This window comes from Andrographis paniculata, unplaced genomic scaffold, assembly GCF_009805555.1.
Source record: "Andrographis paniculata isolate CXL003 unplaced genomic scaffold, ASM980555v1 Contig71END, whole genome shotgun sequence".
Lineage (NCBI taxonomy): Eukaryota > Viridiplantae > Streptophyta > Magnoliopsida > Lamiales > Acanthaceae > Andrographis > Andrographis paniculata.
The window spans coordinates 1205071-1225001 of record NW_026137608.1 but is presented as its reverse complement, the minus strand read 5'-3'; the positions used below and the strand labels follow the sequence as shown (position 1 = coordinate 1225001).

At 31.8% G+C, this 19931-nt stretch overlaps 1 protein-coding gene and 1 non-coding gene across 2 annotated transcripts; one reads left to right on the top strand and one right to left on the bottom strand.

The window, feature by feature from the left end:
* Window positions 1–235: 235 nt before the first annotated feature.
* Window positions 236–4449, top strand: LOC127264731 (uncharacterized). The gene is made up of 8 exons (XM_051294234.1): window positions 236–528; window positions 595–990; window positions 1073–1229; window positions 1325–2435; window positions 2519–2865; window positions 2941–3204; window positions 3279–3484; window positions 3556–4449. Exons 1-8 carry the CDS (start codon window positions 301–303, stop codon window positions 4279–4281), a joined length of 3435 nt encoding a protein of 1144 aa, XP_051150191.1. The 5' UTR covers window positions 236–300; the 3' UTR covers window positions 4282–4449.
* Window positions 4450–4528: 79 nt separating this feature from the next.
* On the bottom strand, window positions 4529–4608 carry TRNAL-UAG (transfer RNA leucine (anticodon UAG)). Its single transcript has one exon. It is a non-coding gene; the product is annotated as a tRNA-Leu (tRNA).
* Between the last annotated feature and the right edge of the window lie 15323 nt (window positions 4609–19931).

Sequence of the window (19931 nt, the reverse complement as noted above, 5' to 3'; positions counted from 1 at the left end):
TTTGAATAATTATTTCATTGATATTAATTTAATATCATAATAAAATTAATTTTTAATAATATAAAGTAAAACTTTACATTGAATAGTTTGAAACAAAAATATTAAGTAATAAACAATTAAAGATGAAGAAAAACCCAACTGCTATATATATATATATAATATTTGTGCGCGCGTGAATATATATATATATATATTCGTATGTTGTTCGAACGGCCTGTCCATCGATCTTGTTGGATGCACTTGCCAGCTTTCTCCGATCGATCCAACACAACACGTGCCGTACGCGCGTGGTAACCACCCATGCCCTCTGACTTTGACTTTGACGCCGTCGTGGTCGGCTCTGGCTACGGCGGCTCCGTCGCCGCTTGCCGGATGTCGGCGGCGGGTCTGAACGTCTGTTTGTTAGAGAAAGGGCGGAGATGGGAGCCTCAAGATTTCCCTACTCATCCCCTCCACATCGCCTCTTCTGTCCGACTCCAAAACGCCTATTTCGGACTCAATTTTGGCCCCAAAAATGCCCTCTTCCAGGTTCCCTCTCTAATTCTAATCTTTATTTTCCGACAATGTCGTCTCACAAATATGATCTTCTTGCAGATACATCTTCAGACCGACGCCGCCGCCGTCACCGCCTGCGGCTTAGGCGGCGGCTCGCTGGTGAATGCCGGAGTGATTCTGCCGGCGTCGGCACGGGCGCGGCGGGACCGCCGCTGGCCGAAGGCTTGGGAGAAAGATTGGGACAGGTACGAGGCTTCCGCTTCCGACATGCTCAGAGCACAAACTGTTCCGATCAAGTTCCAGAATTCCAAGGTCATGGAAAGAGCCGTTGCCGCCGGAGAATATTCCGACAACGATCCGATCAAACTCACCATGAATTTCGACATCGAAGATCGAGTCTCGAATTCCTGTCTAGCCTGCGGGAACTGTCTCGCCGGCTGTCCCTACAACGCCAAGAATTCTACCGACAAAACTTACTTAGCCTCTGCAATCCAAGTATGCATCTTATCTTCTCTCTACTTGTGATATGATATTCCGATATTCCGACATCTTTTTTATTCTGATTCTTTCATTACAGGCCGGATGTTTTGTAAGAACAGAATGTGAAGTTCAGTATGTAGTAAGAAACGATTTCGATGCCGGAAAAGAAGAAAGAAGAAGAAGCCGCCGCCGCCGGTGGCTCGTGTTCTTGAATGAATTGGACTATATCGCGGCAGATGTGGTTATACTTTCGGGTCCGGCTATAGTTCCAATGATCGATCTTACTCTGTTTAAGAAGGAAGTATACTTGTTGCAATATAACTAACTCGCGAATGTATGTCTTCTGCAGCCGGCGTTTTCGGAACAGCTGAAATTCTATTCCGGTCCCAGTTGAGAGGATTGCGAGTCTCGCCGAAGCTCGGATCGGGATTGAGTTGCAACGGCAATTACGTCACCTATCTTGCCGGAACTTCTGCGCCGATAAGTTCCTTTGGACTAAATCGAAAGCAGCTTTCGAGCGTGCCTTTCAAAGAAAGGCCGGGGCCATCGATTTCCTCATCCTTCTCTTCCTCGTCGTCACAAGGCTTTACAATTCAGAGTGCCGTGATTCCGGCTGCCTATCCGAGCTTCCTTTTCAAAGGAATGGCGACATACGGATCGCAATCCGGTTACGGGTTCTTCTACAGCGTCGTAGAATGGCTAAAGCGTGTCATAAATGCAAACCGTCGCGGGGAAATGGCGCTGAATGCAATAGGACACGACGATAGCAGCGGGGAGCTCACGTTCGATAAAGAGTCGGGTCGGATTCTCTTCCATCCTCCTCACGATACTCTGCTTCCACGAAAAATCGAAGCTTTCGAAAAGCTTGCGAAGAAATTAGGAGGAGTGCTCTTCAAGCCGCGATATCGGAGCACTTCGGTGCATCTTCTCGGAGGGTGCATTGCGTCATCGGATGTCTCGACCGGAGTGTGCAACCCTGACGGTCAAGTTTACGACTACACAACAGGAGTGCACCAGGGGCTCTACATTTGTGACGCCTCGTTGATTCCTTGTTCTATTGGAATCAATCCCTCCCTTACTATTGCCGCAATCGCCGAGCATGTTAGTCGATGCATTCTCCGCGATTCTACCAAACTCACCGACGAAAAATCTGTTCGGAAACCAGGTGCGATAAGCAAATTCAAGACGGAGACGAGCAACGATTCAGCGGTCGAGACTACCGAAGTAATGAGCGGACAAGTCGGCGACATGCGATGCGCAGCTCGTCTGAAGTTGAGGTTCGGAGATTCGAAATCCTTTTCGCGCGGCGAAGCCGGAGGATACGTCGAATGCAGGGCCATTGAAGCAGAGAAGATGTACATCATCCATGGTGAAGTTGATATATGCAAAGTAGACATCAGAACTCCTTACACACAGTACATGTATTATCATCTCCTTGTCGCTTCTGCTTCCGGTTCGAGGTTCGATTCGATCGACACATTCCCTTTCGATTTACTGAATTCGCAGTCGAGCAATCGGTTAAACTCGCCGTTGCCTATTGCAGATACATTATCGAAGGAAGGAAGACGATGAATCCGTATCTATTCGCATTATACGCGTGGAGAGAGTCGACTACGGTGGACATAACTTTGAGGAAAGTGCTCGATGACGAGACGAAAAAAGACTCCATGGTTCTCAAGGGGAAGCTCTACATTTCTCCATTGGATCTTCTTAGAAATACGCTTGCTCTGCGAGGTCGACATAGGATCAAGTTTGTGCTTCAGCTATTGCATTCGCTCTTTCAGACGTATGTCCTACAATCGCCTCGCGGGAGCCATGTCGCCGATTTCTCCCCTAAGGAGTTGCGCCGCGAACCTTATCCGAGCAGTATAGCTCATGAGATTAGGACAGGTGATTGATCGTGCCGTTAACACTGCCCAGCCTGAATCAACTCATCGAGCGTTTCTTTTATTTTTCTCTTTGCAGCGGACAACTTTATGATTCAGTGTCGCTGCTGGGAATCGAACGATAATGTTCGTGGATTTAAGCGCACAAAAAAGCTCTACCCGGTGCTCCTTGTCAATGGCTATGCAACAGAGAGCTACTGTCTCCCGACGGAGCGCAATGATCTTGTAAGAACTTTACTAAAAGACGGGCGCGATGTATGGTTATTACAGGCGAGAGTGCACAGGTCGAATCCTTCTAACAACTTCTCGGTCGAGGATATAGGTCGAATGGACATCCCGGCAGGTAAACGCTCCCGCATATGTAATATATATCATCTGTTGCTCGTTTTTAACTAGGTAAGCTGTCCTGTTTTGCAGCGATCGATAAGATTGTCGAGTTCTACGGCGAGTCCATAAAAGTACATGTAGTAGCACATTGTGTCGGAGGGCTAGCCGTGCATATCGCCCTCATGGGAGGCCACGTATCTGCGCAGCGTATCGCGTCCCTATCTTGTTCGAACTCGTCGATGTTTTTCAAGCTGACGACATCTTCCTCTGTGAAAATGTGGCTTCCGTTGGTCCCCGTAAGTTTCCTCGTACATGTCCGAAATCTGTATTCGACGACATCACATAATAATAATACTGATCGCTGTAGGTTTCGATGGCGATAATGGGGGAAGACAAGATTCTGCCACTGCTCGAAACATCGTCGACAATTAGTTTCAGACACAAGGCGTTGAAAGTGATAGCGCGGCTGATCCCACGCTACGAGAGATGCACATGCGACGAGTGTGAGGTGTTCTCGGGGATATTCGGGAATGCGTTCTGGCACGAGAATATAAGCCAGACGATGCATCGATGGATGAACAAGGAGTACTTAACGAGGCTGCCGATGGCGGCGTTCCCGCACCTTCGCAAGATCTGCAACGCCGGATTCATCGTCGACAGCGAGGGGGGTGACGCGTACCTTATCCACCCGGAGCGAATGGCGCTGGCAACGCTGTACATATCCGGGGGGAGGAGCCTCCTGGTGACGCCCGAGACGTCATTTCTGGGACATAAGTACATGAAGGTGCACCAGCCGCGGTACCGTCACGAGCGGGCGGTGATCGAGGGGTTCGGACACTCGGATCTTCTGATAGGCGAGAGGTCGGATGAGGAGGTGTATCCGTACATTCAGAGACACATTGAGCTGTCTGAAGAGGAAGAAATTTGTGGGAAGAGGGAGGAGGAGGAGGAAGAAGAAGGCAAGTTATTGAAGGAAAGCATGGAATGGTGTGTTGATCCTCATGATCAACGACATTTTGAGGATTCGATTGTCTTCCCTTTCCTTGTGTTTGTGTTATTGTTTCTCTTCATTTTGAAATTCTTAGTTAATTAATTAGTAGCACATCATAAAGAAAGAAAGAAAGATATATATTGGTATATATAGCTCCGGCTTCTCTGTTAGCCGGTGCTGATTTGAACGAGCGTTAGTATGTATTTAGACAATACATACATACATACTTAGAAAACACAGCACATGGTCAAACAAATTAAGCAAAAAGTTAAACCCATTTATATCCGTTTAGAACGGCGTCGTTTCTGCTTCGGATGCAATGGAGAAATAGAAAAATTCTACAAAATAATGACAGCTGTGGGATTTGAACCCACGCCCTTTCGGACCAGAGCCTAAATCTGGCGCCTTAGACCACTCGGCCAAACTGTCTCAATGTTCATTCATTTCAAAGTGACTTAATTATCAAATATTATACCTATCAATTTAAATCTGATACTTACCATATTTTCTCAAATTTCTATTATTCTACCAATTTTTTTTTTCAAAAATTATTAAATCAAATAATTATTTATTATTTTTTATATTATGTTAAAAAATAATTTTACATTCAAAATATCATATCAGTACCTATTTATATAGTATTATACAATTACTCAAATTCAATTTTATTAGTCAAATCCCAAACTAAAATTCAAAATTCCAAACATACACACCCTACATTAATAGCTATATTTTACTTAAATTATTATATGAAAAACATGTTTATAACACAAAATTCACAATCAACATATATTTTTATCACATAATGACTGTATTGTATTTAATTATTTTATATTTTTAAGAGTGTGTTGGCAATGCATACATATAATTTTCATAAAAAAGGACTGAAACGTGTTTTTCGAATTAACAATAATGATATTTATAATTTCAAAATTAATTAGTAGTCATAGATATTAACTGCATTATTCCATATACATGACTTAATTACAGTGTATAAACTATGAAAAAAATAGTTAAATATATGAAAAAAATAGTTAAATAAAGAGCAAAAATTATTTTTGATCTCATTCAATATCATAATTATCAATTTTGGTCTTATTAAAAAAATTATCAATTTTGGTCTCACTCAAATGAAAATTTATCAATTTTAGTCCCAAAATGGTTGACTGGACTGAACATGGCCGTGTTGGACTACTCAGAAGGTGACTAGGCATCCCAGGCAACTAACACGGCCGTGTTGGACGACTCAGAAGTTGACTGGGCATCCCAGGCAGCTAACACGGCCGTGTTGATTACCCTGCACTTCTAAACACGGTCGTGTTCCTGCCCGTGTTCTGAACACAGCCATGTTCCTGCCCGTGTTCTCAACATAGTCATGTTCTAGGCCATGTTCACGACCATGTTTTCAATGTAATCATATTGTAGGTCATATATATTATTATTTTCACTTTTTGGTTAAAATTATTTAATATATATATTTATAATTCAACAAAAATATTTTTTACAATTATTTTATAATATAAAAAATAATCAATTTTAATATTTTAAAAATATATAAAAATAATAATATATTAATATATATTTTTAATAATACTCCCTCCGTCCCACTTACCATGTTCACATTGGCGTTTATGTCCGTTCCACATCCATGTCACTTTTCTTTTTTGAAAAATAATTACACACTATTTTTTTATTTATTTTTTTTAATTTTAATTAAACTAATGAGTTGTCTTAATCTTAATTTATAATTATTTATATTATATGATAATTATTTTCACTAATACATTCTTAATTATCTATTGATTATACTTATCCTAAATTCTCATGTCTACAGTTACCAGAGGGAGTATTATTTTAAAATATTATTTTGAATAATAAATTTAATTTATAATTTATAGAAATAATTAATTTAAAATAATATTTTTTAAAAATTTTACTATAAATTTTTAAAAATATATATAATGATGATTATTGAAAATATATATTAATATATTATTATTTTTATATTTTTTTAAAATATTAAATTGATTATTTTTTATATTATGACATAATTGTAAAAAATATTTTTGTTGAATTATAAATATATATATATCAAATAATTTTAACCAAAAAGTGAAAATAGTAATATATATGACCTACAATATGATTATGTTGAAAATATGGTCGTGAACATGTCTATATTGAGAACATGAGCAAGAACATGACCTAGAACATGGCTGTGTCAGGAACATGGTCGTGTTCAGAACACGGGCAGGAATACGACTGTGTTCAGAAGTGCAGGGTAATCAACATGGCCGTGTTGAGACCAACACGGCGGTGTTGGCTGCCTGGGACGCCCAGTCACCTTCTGAGTCATCCAACACGGCCTTGTTCAAGACAACACGACCGTGTTCAGTCCCAGTCAACCATATTGGAACTAAAATTGATAAATTTTTTATTTGAATGAGACTAAAATTGATAATTTTTTTTTTTTTTGAATGAGACCAAAATTGATAATTATGATATTGAATAGAACTAAAAATAATTTTTACTCTTAAATAAAGAATCAACAGGCACAACCAAGGCGAAACTATTATTGGGCAAGGAGGGCTCTAGCCCTCTTTGCCCGGACTTCATCCCTTTATTTCATTTTAAATTTTTATATTTTTTTTATTAGTTTTAAATATATAGTATGTTGTTATGATTTATTTATTCATTTATTATGTATCATTTTATTAATGTGAGCTGTATATATTTTTATGTGATAATGCTAAGCGGCTAAAATGTGATGAGTAATCACATTGCTTAGGCCTATTTAAAGGCATTGGCAAATTAAATTAAAAAAAAAAAAAAAATTACTATACTCTCTCTCTAAGCTCAATCTCAGGATCTCTCTCTTTCTCTCTCTGAAATAAACAAACCTTTATATATTTTTTTATACACCTATAAATATATATATATATATATTGCATATACTTTATATATATTGTTATATATTTATAACATATGTATATTTATATAGAAAAATATCTAAATTAAATAAAAATAATGCTAAAAATAATTATGTATGTCCATGACTAATATTATAATCTTATGGAATTGTTAAAAAAATATTAGAAAATAATATAATTCAATAAAAAAGTTAATAGAATAAACAAAATAGTTTTTTTTTTAATATATAAATTTTCATACTTTATACAGTAAAAATCTTTAAAATTAAGAGTGTTAAATAAACATACTTTTAGTTGCGATAATAAGATAATTTTAATAATTTTTTAAAATAATTTTTTTCTTAAAAAAGTACTATTTATTATTTTCAAACAATACAACAATAACTATATAAAAAATATGTTTTTTTTTTAATTTCTTTATTTATCATTTTCTTTAAATATATCAACTTAAGAATATAACATTAAAATATATATTTTTAATCTTATTATTATAAAATTTTTGAAAATTAGCTCCTTTCCTGTATAAGATTCTGGTTCCGCCTCTCCTTACAAAAGTTAGTAATTTTTATTTTTTTATTTTTATTTTACATTCAAGTCATTTTAACAAATAAATAGTTTAATTACACTCTAAATTTTGTGATTTGATATTTTGATTATGAGTTAATTCTAGAGTTTTAATACTTCAATTCTTTCAAACAATTTTGCTTTTTCACCAATTACTATGTCTATCGTTGGATTATGTTGCTGCTGCCGGAGTCAGGATACCAATGGCAACGGCCATCCGCCACTATCAGAGTGAGAGTCAGAGTCAGAGTCAGAGTCTCATACAAGAGGGCACTCACACCACACTACCATCGGACATCCGGACAGGATGTCCATCTACAGCCTAGGTAAGATTTTTTTTTAGTTTTATTTTATTATTTATTTTTTAAAAGTAAGAATTTATTTTTATTATCTTTAATAACTAGAAATTTAAGATTTTAATCTTATATCTCATTTCAAATTTAGTGATATGGCCTAAAAATTGTTTATCTAAGAGTGAAAAAAGAAAAAAAAAAAAAAAACAAGAAAAAGAATATATAATATCATAGAAGGGGACTATTGATAAACTTTTAAATAGAAATATGAGTTCTACAAAATTTGATTAATCAAATAGGGAATAGTGTTGAACATTCAAAATATATTGAAAACTTGAATAATATGTACATAATCTAATTAATGATGATAATTATAATACTTCAAATGAAATAAAATTGAATGTAATATCTCCGGAGTTAAATAGTAATTTGAGTCGGAGAGGATGTGATACCCCTAAGGTTGAATAAAGGTTAAATGGATTGAATAGACTACTAATGTTAACAATATGCATATTCCTTTTTGTAAACCCTATTGAAAGAACTCAGGAGTTAAACGTGTTTGTCTAGAGTAATTTGAGGATGGGTAACCTCTGAAAAGTCTCCCAAAGTGCGTGTGAGTGAGGATATAAACGCGCTGAAATGACTCGTGTTGACCTGTGGACTAGTCTACGATCTCGATACGCGTGGCTTTGCGTGGCTTTCAGGTTGGGGTGCTACAGTTAGTATCAGAGCCGACATGCGATAACCCATAGTCGTTTACCAGACTGTTGAGGGGCCTAGCAATTATGGATCATTGGGGTACAACGTGGACGTTGCATTCTTAAGTCGGGAAGGATGTAATACCTGCGGAGTTGAATAGTGATATAATTCGGGAGGATGTGATACATTCGAGGTTTAATAGAGGTTAAATGGATTGAATAGATTATTCATGTTAACAATGTGCACATTTTTAGAGTAATTTGAGGATATATGGCCCCTATTAAAAAAAAATTAATAAAAGAAATGCCTATTAGAAAACTAAATCTAACTTTTCTATTAGATAAAACTTCTAGACATTTTTTTTTATATTTTTAGTATTCTAGAAAATTAAACAACGGAGAAATTACGGATAGAAAATGGTTAGTTTATTCAAAATATAAAGATAAATTATATTATTTTCGTTATAAATTATTCAAGAAAAATAATTCTAAGAGTTTGTTAGCTAACAATGGATTTAACAATTGGAAATATCTAACGGAAAGACTTAAATAACATAAGAATAACATTAAACAAATAACACATATGAATACTTGGAATGAATTAAATTCGAGATCAAATAAAAATAAAATAATTGATAAAAACATTCAACTAGAAATTATAAAATAAAAAGAACATTTAAGTCAAATTTTAATAAGAATAATATCGGTTTAAAATGTCTTTCTAGCCATAATTTAGTTTTTGGACGATCGAGTGGAAACTCTATCAAGATTGTTGGCCCAAAATTCGCTCAAATCTTCACAGCAAAAAGAGCATATTACTTCCAAAAAATCAAATATGCAAATTCACTCAACACAAAACTCTTTGTTTGTTGGACGATCGAACTAGGAATGCACATACTGGTGACGACAAGAACATAAAATACAAAATAATTGTTAACCCAATTTGGTCATCAACGACCGATATTTGGGGGGTTCAAACCCAGATGAGATTCAATATCAAAGCAGTCGAAACATGAGGTTCCATTGATACAATTGGAGTTACAACTCTAAAGAAATCACCACCCTACTTCTTGAAAATATCCCACCCCTAATCTATTATCCTCATCACCCAATTCAATGAACTAGTGTCTCTCTCATCTACCAAACAATCTGGTCCTATCATTACAACCAATTCAAAGTCACGATTACATTAAGATTTTTTTTTTCTCAAATCTCTCTCTATATCTTATCTCACACTATATTTCACTTACAAATATATCACCACCTAACAAACTCAACCATAATGGAATATTTTCCTCTACTATCTCTCCTCACCTCTACAAAGTTTGTTACAACCGATTTTCGTTATTGCCACACATGGATTGGGGGACCAGTGAGTTTTCTCAATCAATTCAGCTTAGTCTTCATTAGTTTTATCCATTCTTGGCCCACATGTTTCTTTGATTGGGCTCAAGACAAATTAGACCGTGTCTGTCAATGCGTTGTTCAACCCTCCTGTAGACAACATCAACCAAAACCTAAAAACAAATACAATCCACTCTCAAAACCTAAAAACAAATACAATCCACTCTCAACAAAGATGGTTATGAATTTTTTTTAAGAATAATTGAAATGATTGCCGAATTTGATGTAATAATGCAAGATTGTATTAGACGTATTCAAAATAATAAAATTTATTATCATTATCTTGATTATAAAATTGAAAATAAATTAATTTCTTTATTAGCTCATAATAATGTTAGAAGTTTTATTATAAAAATTAATTAAAGAATAAAAATATTTTCTATAATTATTGATTATACTTCATATATTAGTCATCACAAATAGATGTCATTAATGGCGTGGTGTATAAACATGTCAAGTAATAATATTAAGATAGAAAAATATTTTTTATAATTTTTTAAAAAAGTAGATGATAAAAGCGGTCAATAATTTTTTAATAAATTAAAAAAATGCACTTAAAGCTTTAGATATTGATATAGATAATATAAGAAGTCAAAATTATAATTATGATTTTAATTGAAAGGTAAACACTAAGGGGTTAAAAAACAATATGTATTTGTCATAATTTTAACTTTACTGTTATATTGCATATTTCTTTACAAAAACAGTTTCATTTTTTGGATTGTTTAATATATATACATTATTTTTAAGTTTAAAAAACATAAAAAAATTTACTTGATAATTTTTAAAATTTAATTTTAAAATCTTTTTTAAATATCCATTGGAAAAGTCTAACTAAAATTATTAAAGTTATTAGATTTTCAAGTCCTTAAATTATATTAGTTTTATTAGAGTTAATTAAATCTTGTGATAATGCTAAATCAAAAGTAAAGCAAAATGTTTGATTAATTCATTTGAAAATTATGAGTTTTTACTAGAAATAATTATTTGGTATGATATTTATCTCCCATCAATAATATAAATAAAAAAAAATTACAAAAATAAATTTGTATGCGTTGATAATGATGCTATAAAGGAATTAGAAAATCTTTATTATTTTTTAAAAATATAGAAACAGAGGATTTTATAGTAATATGAATATTGCAAAAGAAATAACTACTGATATCAATATTAAATGTATTTTTTTAAATAAATATAATTTTTTTTAAAAAAAAATTAATTATGTCGATCAAAATAAAGAAGTTTAAAAATAAGAAGAATTTTTGAAAGTTAACTATTTTCTAGTTGTAGTAAATATAACAATTACTTTATTAAATGATAGGTTTCAATAATTAAAAATGTTTAACAAAATATTTATTTTTTTAAAAAAAATTATTTCACATAAATTAAAATATTTAAATGAAAAAGAATTAAGAGAATATTTTAATATATTTTCAATCATTTTTTTATTTTATTTTCATAACAATGTCTCTGATATTGACTTGAAGAAATTATTGGTATGTCTTTTGTCCGACCCATAAGATCTGATTTGTGAATAGCCCCAATCCACCAAAATATAATCTGATTATGATTCTCCCCCATCAGTTTAGACCGGTTCACCCTTCCCCTAAATCTGTTCCTATACCGATACGATAAAATCAGGTTTGAATCTTCTTATTTGATTCCCGTTTGTTCCGATCCCATCGTCTTCTCAACAGGTTTGCTTATATCCCTAAACTTTTGGGTGTTTATCTTCTTCTCACCTTCTCTATATATATGGGTATGTTCTATTCAATAAAGCACCAAATGAAATTGATGTTCTGGATGTTCTTCTGTGACGGTTATGTTCAATCTTAGTCAGTTCGATTTCTGTCCATCGATTCGGGTTCTTTGAGTACCAACGATCAAAACTTTGTGGTGTCAACAATATAGGAAGACTTGAAATTTGGTGAAGAGGGTGGCTGTGATCTGAACCTATTCGATCAAATTCTTATTTTAATTTCTTGATTCTTTATTTAGATTCTTAAAATCACTTACTTTTGTAATCCACTGATAGTTTCTGTTGAGAATCTTTGTTTTGCAGGTTTACGGGTGTTCCAAATTGATCTAAAATTACAACAGAAATTATTTCAGAATTAAAAATTTTGCAAATAATTTGAAATCGCCAATAAATTTTTTGAATTTATTAAACTTGCATATTATTACCCAAATATTTCAATTGCTTATTATATATTATTAATTGTATCTATAACTGTAGCATTAGTTGAAAGAAATTTTTAAAAATTAAAAATATTAAAAATTTATTTAACATCGCCTATGTCTCAAGAGAGATTAAATAATTTAGCCACGTTATCTATTAAAAAATTATTTTAAGATCGCCTTCGTTCTCTCCCGGAATGGAATCAATCCCTTCTTACTAAATATATATGGCGACTATTCTCCGACAAAGAGTCTTTGTGGGTTAAATAGATGCATAGATGATACTTTCAGGTGCATGATATATGGGCTCGCCATGCTGAACAGAATGACTTCTACTTTCTCAAATCTCTGTTGCTGATTCGGGACAAGCTGCTGACTCATTTCGGTGATATTAATAGCGCACGGGCAGAAATTACGAACTGGTATCACCCCACGAAAAAAAACCAGGGCTGTGTATTGCTGCTTTCGGAGTGCTGGTCCTCGTTGTGACTATGCAGCCACTATCTGGAATGAATCAGGGCTGCCCAAACACAAGTTCATCCTATGGCTTGCTGTTCGGGGTAAATTAAAGACGAAAAATCGATTGTCATTCCTGGAAATCGATCCTCTTTGTGTTCTTTGTAAGGACTTTGTTGAAGACTTGGATCACCTATTTTTAAGTGTTCCTTTACAGTGGAAGTTTGGCTGGGCATTTGCAGATGGCTCAAAATTCCGACGAATCTTGACTCCATTTACAAATCAATCATGTGGCTTCAAAATAATCGTGATCCTGACCCCAGTCGGAAGTTTATGCTACATGATGCCTTAGCGGCCACAGTTTATTATATCTAGACAGCTAGGAACAAAGGAGCTTTCCAAAATTTCTCTTTGGAGCTCAGTACATCTTTAACTAAAATTAAAATTTGCTGCTATCGTGACTTGCTTATGACTGGTATCTCCAATGCACCAAGGAGAGGATCAGATCAGTAATTCTTATTCTCTGCCCTGGTTGTCTTCAGAATTTTGCTTTGTTATTAAATTTATTTAATCACCTTTTAGTCACCTAGGTTCTCTAATTATCCTCTCGGTCTGTGGACTCATTGATACTTTGGGGATGTCTCCCCATTTTTGTCCTGCTTTTTTATCTTTTGAGTATGCCCGGTGTATTTGTAGATATTTCTTTATATTTATATCTATAAAATCAGAAAAAAAAACATTAGATAAAATTAATATTGATATTATTATCAATGATTTCACTTCTAAGAATGATAAAAGATGTTTTTCTATTTTTTTTTTATTATTTAAATTTATTATAGGTAAAAATTATATAGGCCCCGGACACATCAAAACTCAGGATGATGGGTTTTCCAAAACTCCTGTTTATTTACTCTAGCGTCTTATTTGAGCGCAAAACACAATTAATAAGACAGCATTCTGCACTGGCGTAGATTTTGACCAAATAAAATTATACTATTTTGTTTTATTTGCGTTCATCTAGCCTTTGGGTTTTTTTTTTTTTAAAAAAATGATTAGTGTCAAACATTATTTTAAAAATCTAATAAAAATTCTTATATTTATAAAATATAAGAGTTTTTAAAATTTTTAAATATAAAAATATAAGAGTTTTGAAAATATCTAAAATATTAAACATATGAGTTTTCAGAACTACGGTTTCTTTCAACTTATCTTATACCGTAATATAATTTTATCTATTTATTTATTTTTTTATGTAAAGTAGTTCTAAAAATTTTTGTATTTTTAATTGTAAAAGTTTTAAGAACACCTATAATTTTAATTTAAACTATCTTAAATAATTTTTTTTTTTAAGTTCAAATATTTGTATGCGACGGGTCTTCATTTCTTAAGCGGAATTTCTCTTAAAAAAAATTCCTACATAAGGGTATTATTTTCTTGACTAAATTATTTTATAACTTTTATTAAAGTTCTGTTTTATATTGTTTGTAAGCTATCTTGTTTTATTATGTATATTTTTTGTTTGATTATAATATTATTTTTATATGATAGTCCATCTATTCAAAAAATTTAATTTCACTTCTCTGCAAATATACAAAGGAAATAGAATAAATTTTTGGGAAGGAGAGATGGAGTATTTATTTTGCCATTGGTTTTAATAAGTTATTTGTTCAATATTTTTTTATTGTATATCATAACATCTTATTGTTTATTTTGATATAATTTCTGGGTTTATATTTATTGTATATTATTTATATGTATAATACAGTTATGTGATTTTTTTATAATATTATTTTTAAATATTGCTTATTTTGGTATTAGTTGCTTATTTTATATATAATCAATATATAAAAATAGTATTATAAAAAATAGTACATTATACCTGCAAATAATATATAATATATATAAACCTAGAAATAATAAATAAACATGTAAGATGGCAACATTATTAACCTAAGCAACCAACTTATTAAAAACAATGGCAAAATAAATATTTTATAAAAAAAAATATTATAATTAACAACAAATATACATTAAGAAACAAAATAGCTTACAAACAATATCTAAAATGAAATATAGTATAAAAACTAGAGTATAAAATTGTTTAGTTTACTATACCATAAAATCGTTTAAGATAGGGTAAATTGAAATAAAAAATGTAAGACTTTTCAAGACTCCTATAGTTAAAAAAAAATATAAGGGTGTGTTCGTTTATGGGATTCCCACAAAATTTTACTTGTGCTATTACTGTAATAAAATAAACGCGGAATAAGCTAGATTTTATTAAAGAAAATTCAACGAAAACAAAGAAATATTTTAACTAGAGCTTAGTTTTTAGATTCAGCCCCCAATATTACACAAGAACTCAAAATCGACACACAAACATATCAAAACGCAGAAAACTCTAAATGAATCGGCCCAAAACCCCCTATACACGACCCCAAGAACAAAGGAGAAAAACTTATGGCACAAATCGGTGGCCAAAACTACCACACAACACAACTGAAGGATAGCGTCGACGAACAAACCCTGTGCAGTTTAGAATCGCCAAATAATGAGGTCGACAGGGCTTTCATCAATCTCCACTTAGAAAACAAGAGAAAGAGCTCCACCAGGCTTAGACAGTGTATGGAAATGGCTGGTTTTGAGAGCGAGTGGAGAGAATATCGTAGAGAGAGGGAGAGAAAGTATATAGTGAGAGGAAAGTGAATCCATCATCTGCGGCGCTCCATCTCTCAATCATATATATGTAGGGTTAGAAACATTTGGATGGCCATGATTAAAACCCCAGATCAGACGGTGAGGAGCCGAAATGACGCGGATCCAAACCGGGTCGGATCTCAGGAGCGCGGGTCAAAAGGCCAGTCAGGTTTGGGTCGAGTACGGATCAGCGTATCGGGTCATGGCCATAATTAATTTGGCTTACAGAATTAATATTGTGTATAATTTTTTTAGTGTGGATACAAAATTAATCTAAAAAATATCACAAACCAAAATTTTATTCCAGTTACTGTTTAAAAACCTCTCCTACAAATCCCTACAAACCTACCGTCAAATTCTACGCTCATGCTACGTAGTTTGTACACGGTCTAAAATAATTTTTAAAATTTTTATTTTATTTTTAATTATTTTATTAATTTGTCACAACTGGAAATTCCCCAAAGCAGCCTCCACTCACCTTGGCTAAGGAACCGTGAAACGCCGGCGGCAGCGAGCACAGGCCTAATAGGGAGACGCCTAAGGAAAAGAGTGAAGGGAGAAAGGGGGAAGAAATGGGGAGAAGGCGGTGTGATGTGGAGTGTATTAAGGATTATGATTTTTTTATTCATACATGTCAAATCAATATATACTTTGTTACTCACAATTTTTTAATAATATTTAAATATTAAAATATTCAAACTATTAAATTTATATATTACTTTTTTTAATAAAATAATAATTTTTTAAACAAAATTATTTTAAAATTCAAAACTTCAAACAAATACACATACAAAATCTTAACTTAAAAATCCTTTCAAAATTCAAATTCAAAATCCAAACACTTAAAAAACACACCCTAAGAGTTCTCAGAACTATTTTATATAAAAGGGCTTTCAATACTCTTAAAATAACAACTATAAGAGTTTTGAAAAAAATTATAATATCTCAATATTGATGATGTTTACTATGACGAGAGAGATAGTTGGAAGAGAAGATAAGAGTTGTAAAAACTCCTATGTTTAATATTTTAGGTGTTTTCAAAACTTCTCTAATTTTATATTTAAAAGTTCTGAAAATTCTTAGGATGTGTTTGATTTGTAAATAATTTGAAAATATATGTATATATTGTTTTTGAGATATAAGAAATTATGCAAATAATACAAAAATGATGAATATATGTAATGTATTATTTTTTTCAGCATCCCGAATAGTTATAAATTAATATACATATTTATATTAATTATATTATTAAATAGTATAAATTAATAGTAATTAATATCTAAGTATTCAACATGTGCTGAATTTAAATTAGTCAGTGTGATTCATAATGATTATTTTTTTAGATTTGAAGAGTGCTGAATTGTTAATTTAAGCGCACGTAGTGATCCTTAAATTTATATAATATTTAATTATATAACTTAGGTAATTATGTTTTAACTCATTCATTTCACCACCTCACCAATCCTCTTCCTTATTTCTTTTGGAAAAATATGAGCAAGAAAAATACTAAAAAAATAGACTTTTACATTTTATAAATATAGAAATTTTTAAAATTTCTTTCTAAACTAGACTTTTAAATTAATATTTGACTTGAGACCATTTTTTTAAAAAAGCCCTAGCCTTCCCAATTCAAAGGACACATCCCCCTCCCAATGCCCCTTCGTTTATTTCAACAAAAAAAGAAATTACTTCATAATGTAATCTAATCTATTTTAACTCTATTGTCGTTTCAAGTAAACAAATTAAGATACCAAATAATTACGTTCCTAATATTATTTATTTTATAATATAAATTAAATTTAAATATTTTGTCTCATGTTTTAATAAATTATTAACGTAATTTTCAAACATACTATAAACACGATTCTTTAAGTCAAAAACTTTAATTAAATATAAATAAATTATTATATTGATAATTTTTTTAATAAAAAATATTTTAAAGAAATAACATTCACAATATTTTATTATTATATTTTTTTATTTTTATTTAATCGCTTTCTATTAAATAGATATTCACATCATAACAATCATTACTTCGGCTTCAGTCCGGTTTAAACTTTGTTCCCAATTTTTAATTTTTATTAATTTTAAATTTAATAAAATTTTATTGAAAAAATATAATAATTGAACTCATAATCTACAATTAAACTATACCTTCATGTTTTACATATATTTATGATAAAAAGTACTCGTAACTTTCCTTTGACTTTCAAATTCAGCATAAAATTTTTTTATACTTTTAAAAATTGAATGACACCCTCTTATATTTTATAAAATGTTGCATAAAACTCCACCATCATGAAACTTTCCTTTTATGGTGAGAAAATATTTTTCTATCTATATTTTTTAGATAGCGGAGGGTTTCATTCATCATTTTTGAAAGTATAAGAAGACACCATGCAATTTTTATAATAATGTGGAAATTTACGATGAGTTTCGAAATCACAAAGGAATTTCATGCAATATTTTTAAAGTACAAGGGACACCATACAATTTTTAAAATAAATAAAAAATTTACACATTTCGTAACCACAAAAAAATTATAAACAATTTTGCCTATATTTATTTATTAATATATTTATAAAAATATTTATTTTAAAATATATTTAATTTATTAAACTGAGCTGGGCTAAGCTAGACCTTAAAAGTACCGGGTCTGTCCAATTTATTGTTGTGCCGGACTGATAGGGTCCAAATTTTTTTTTGACTTATTTGTTTTAGGCACAAACACAATTTTTCGTATGATATTATTAATATAATTTTTCATATCTAATATAATAAAATATATTCATCTAAAACAATCAACAAATCCAATATTTTGTATTTTTTTTAAAACAATGAACAAATCCAATATTTTGTATTTTTTTATTGATTATCATTGTTATGCTATATTCATATTGTATATCACATATATTTTTGGATAATATTTTTTAAAAAACTGTGTAAAAATTAAAAACTAAAACAACAACTTTGAGGGTGTGTTTTGATTTCTATTTCAAATACAAAACTCCACTATTTAGTCTCCATGATTTTTAATAAAAAAATAGACTTTTTTTTTTTTTTATCAATATAACATTAAAAATACTATCTAAATTCAAATTCAAATCAAACAAGAATTTATCCAAAGTACGTTCTTTAATGTTTGTATTTGATACTGGATTATGGTGTTTGTGAATAGTTAAATTTTGAATTGATAAAAAATATTGATATTACCTTCATCCTATAAAAAGAATATCATTTTTTTTTTTCGTTATTGTATTTAACTTTAAACATATTTTTACTCCACAAATATCCTTCTATTGCATTATAAGAGACTAATGATACTCTTTTTTAAGACGAAAATAATATAAATATTATAATAGATGTATTTTTATTTTATTTTTTTATACTACATATTAATATAATAATTAATATTCAATTATCTACATAAAAAAAAAACCTAATAGTACTCTTCTTTTGGGATGAATATAGTATAAATATGTTAGATAAAAAATTATCTTTTATAACATATTAAATGAAATATGTATATTTAAAAATATGATGATGTTGAGGTAAAAAAATGGCATGGGATCGCCGGCCTCTAATTTGCTAGTCCCTTTTCACCCTTCATACAAAGTAATATATATATTATATGAGTGTGTTTACTATATAAGATTACGGTGGATAATATTATTTTATTCGACCCAATCTCATATTTTATAGGAAAAATAATGAAATTATCTTATTGATCATCAAAATAAGGGGTTTATATATAGGTAATATAAAACAGACTCGATAGCTCAAATCTAAGTAATCTAATTTATGAATAACACCAAATCTAATATAAATCTATTAAATCTAAAACCGAATATATAAAATATCTTAACATCCCCCTCAACCTCAAGTGGTATAACAGAAACCAACTTGAGTTTGATAAGAAAATTGAATAGAGACGCAAAGAAAAATAACAGTTGACTCTCCACCGAAGCCTAAAACAGTTGACTCTCCACCGGAGCCGAAAACGACATGACTCTCTACGGGAGTCGAAAATGACATGACTTTTTACCGGAGTCGAAAAAGATATGACTCTCCACCGGAGTCGAAAACAACACAACTCTCTACCGGAGCCGAAAATAGTTGACTCTCCATCGGAGCCGAAAGCAGTTGACTCTGAATGGAATCAAAGTCAAACGCAGACAGATAGCACACAAAACATATCGCAGGCACCAGACAAATCACAACAAGCAAACAGATCGCAGACATCGGACAAATTGCAGAACAGATCGCAGACATCAGACAGATTGCAGAACAGACCACAAACATCGGACATATCACAAAACAAATCGCACACATCAGGCATATCACATCAAAAATCGGAAAGATCACAGAACAGATCGCAGACACCAAACAAATCATAGAACAGATCGCAGATATCGGACAGATCAAATTGCACACAGGTAACAGACATATGTCAGATAGCATGATCTCAAAATCACAAGACCTACGGGTACAATCCAGGTTGAATATACCCGGAGAAACACGGGTTGGTGGCT

Coding starts and splice junctions, on each gene's coding strand:
- LOC127264731 (XM_051294234.1), top strand. CDS start 301: ATGCCCTCTGACTTTGACTTTGACGCCGTCGTGGTCGGCTCTGGCTAC. Junction 991..1,072: donor ACTTAGCCTCTGCAATCCAA/GTATGCATCTTA, acceptor CTTTCATTACAG/GCCGGATGTTTTGTAAGAAC. Junction 3,485..3,555: donor TGTGGCTTCCGTTGGTCCCC/GTAAGTTTCCTC, acceptor TGATCGCTGTAG/GTTTCGATGGCGATAATGGG.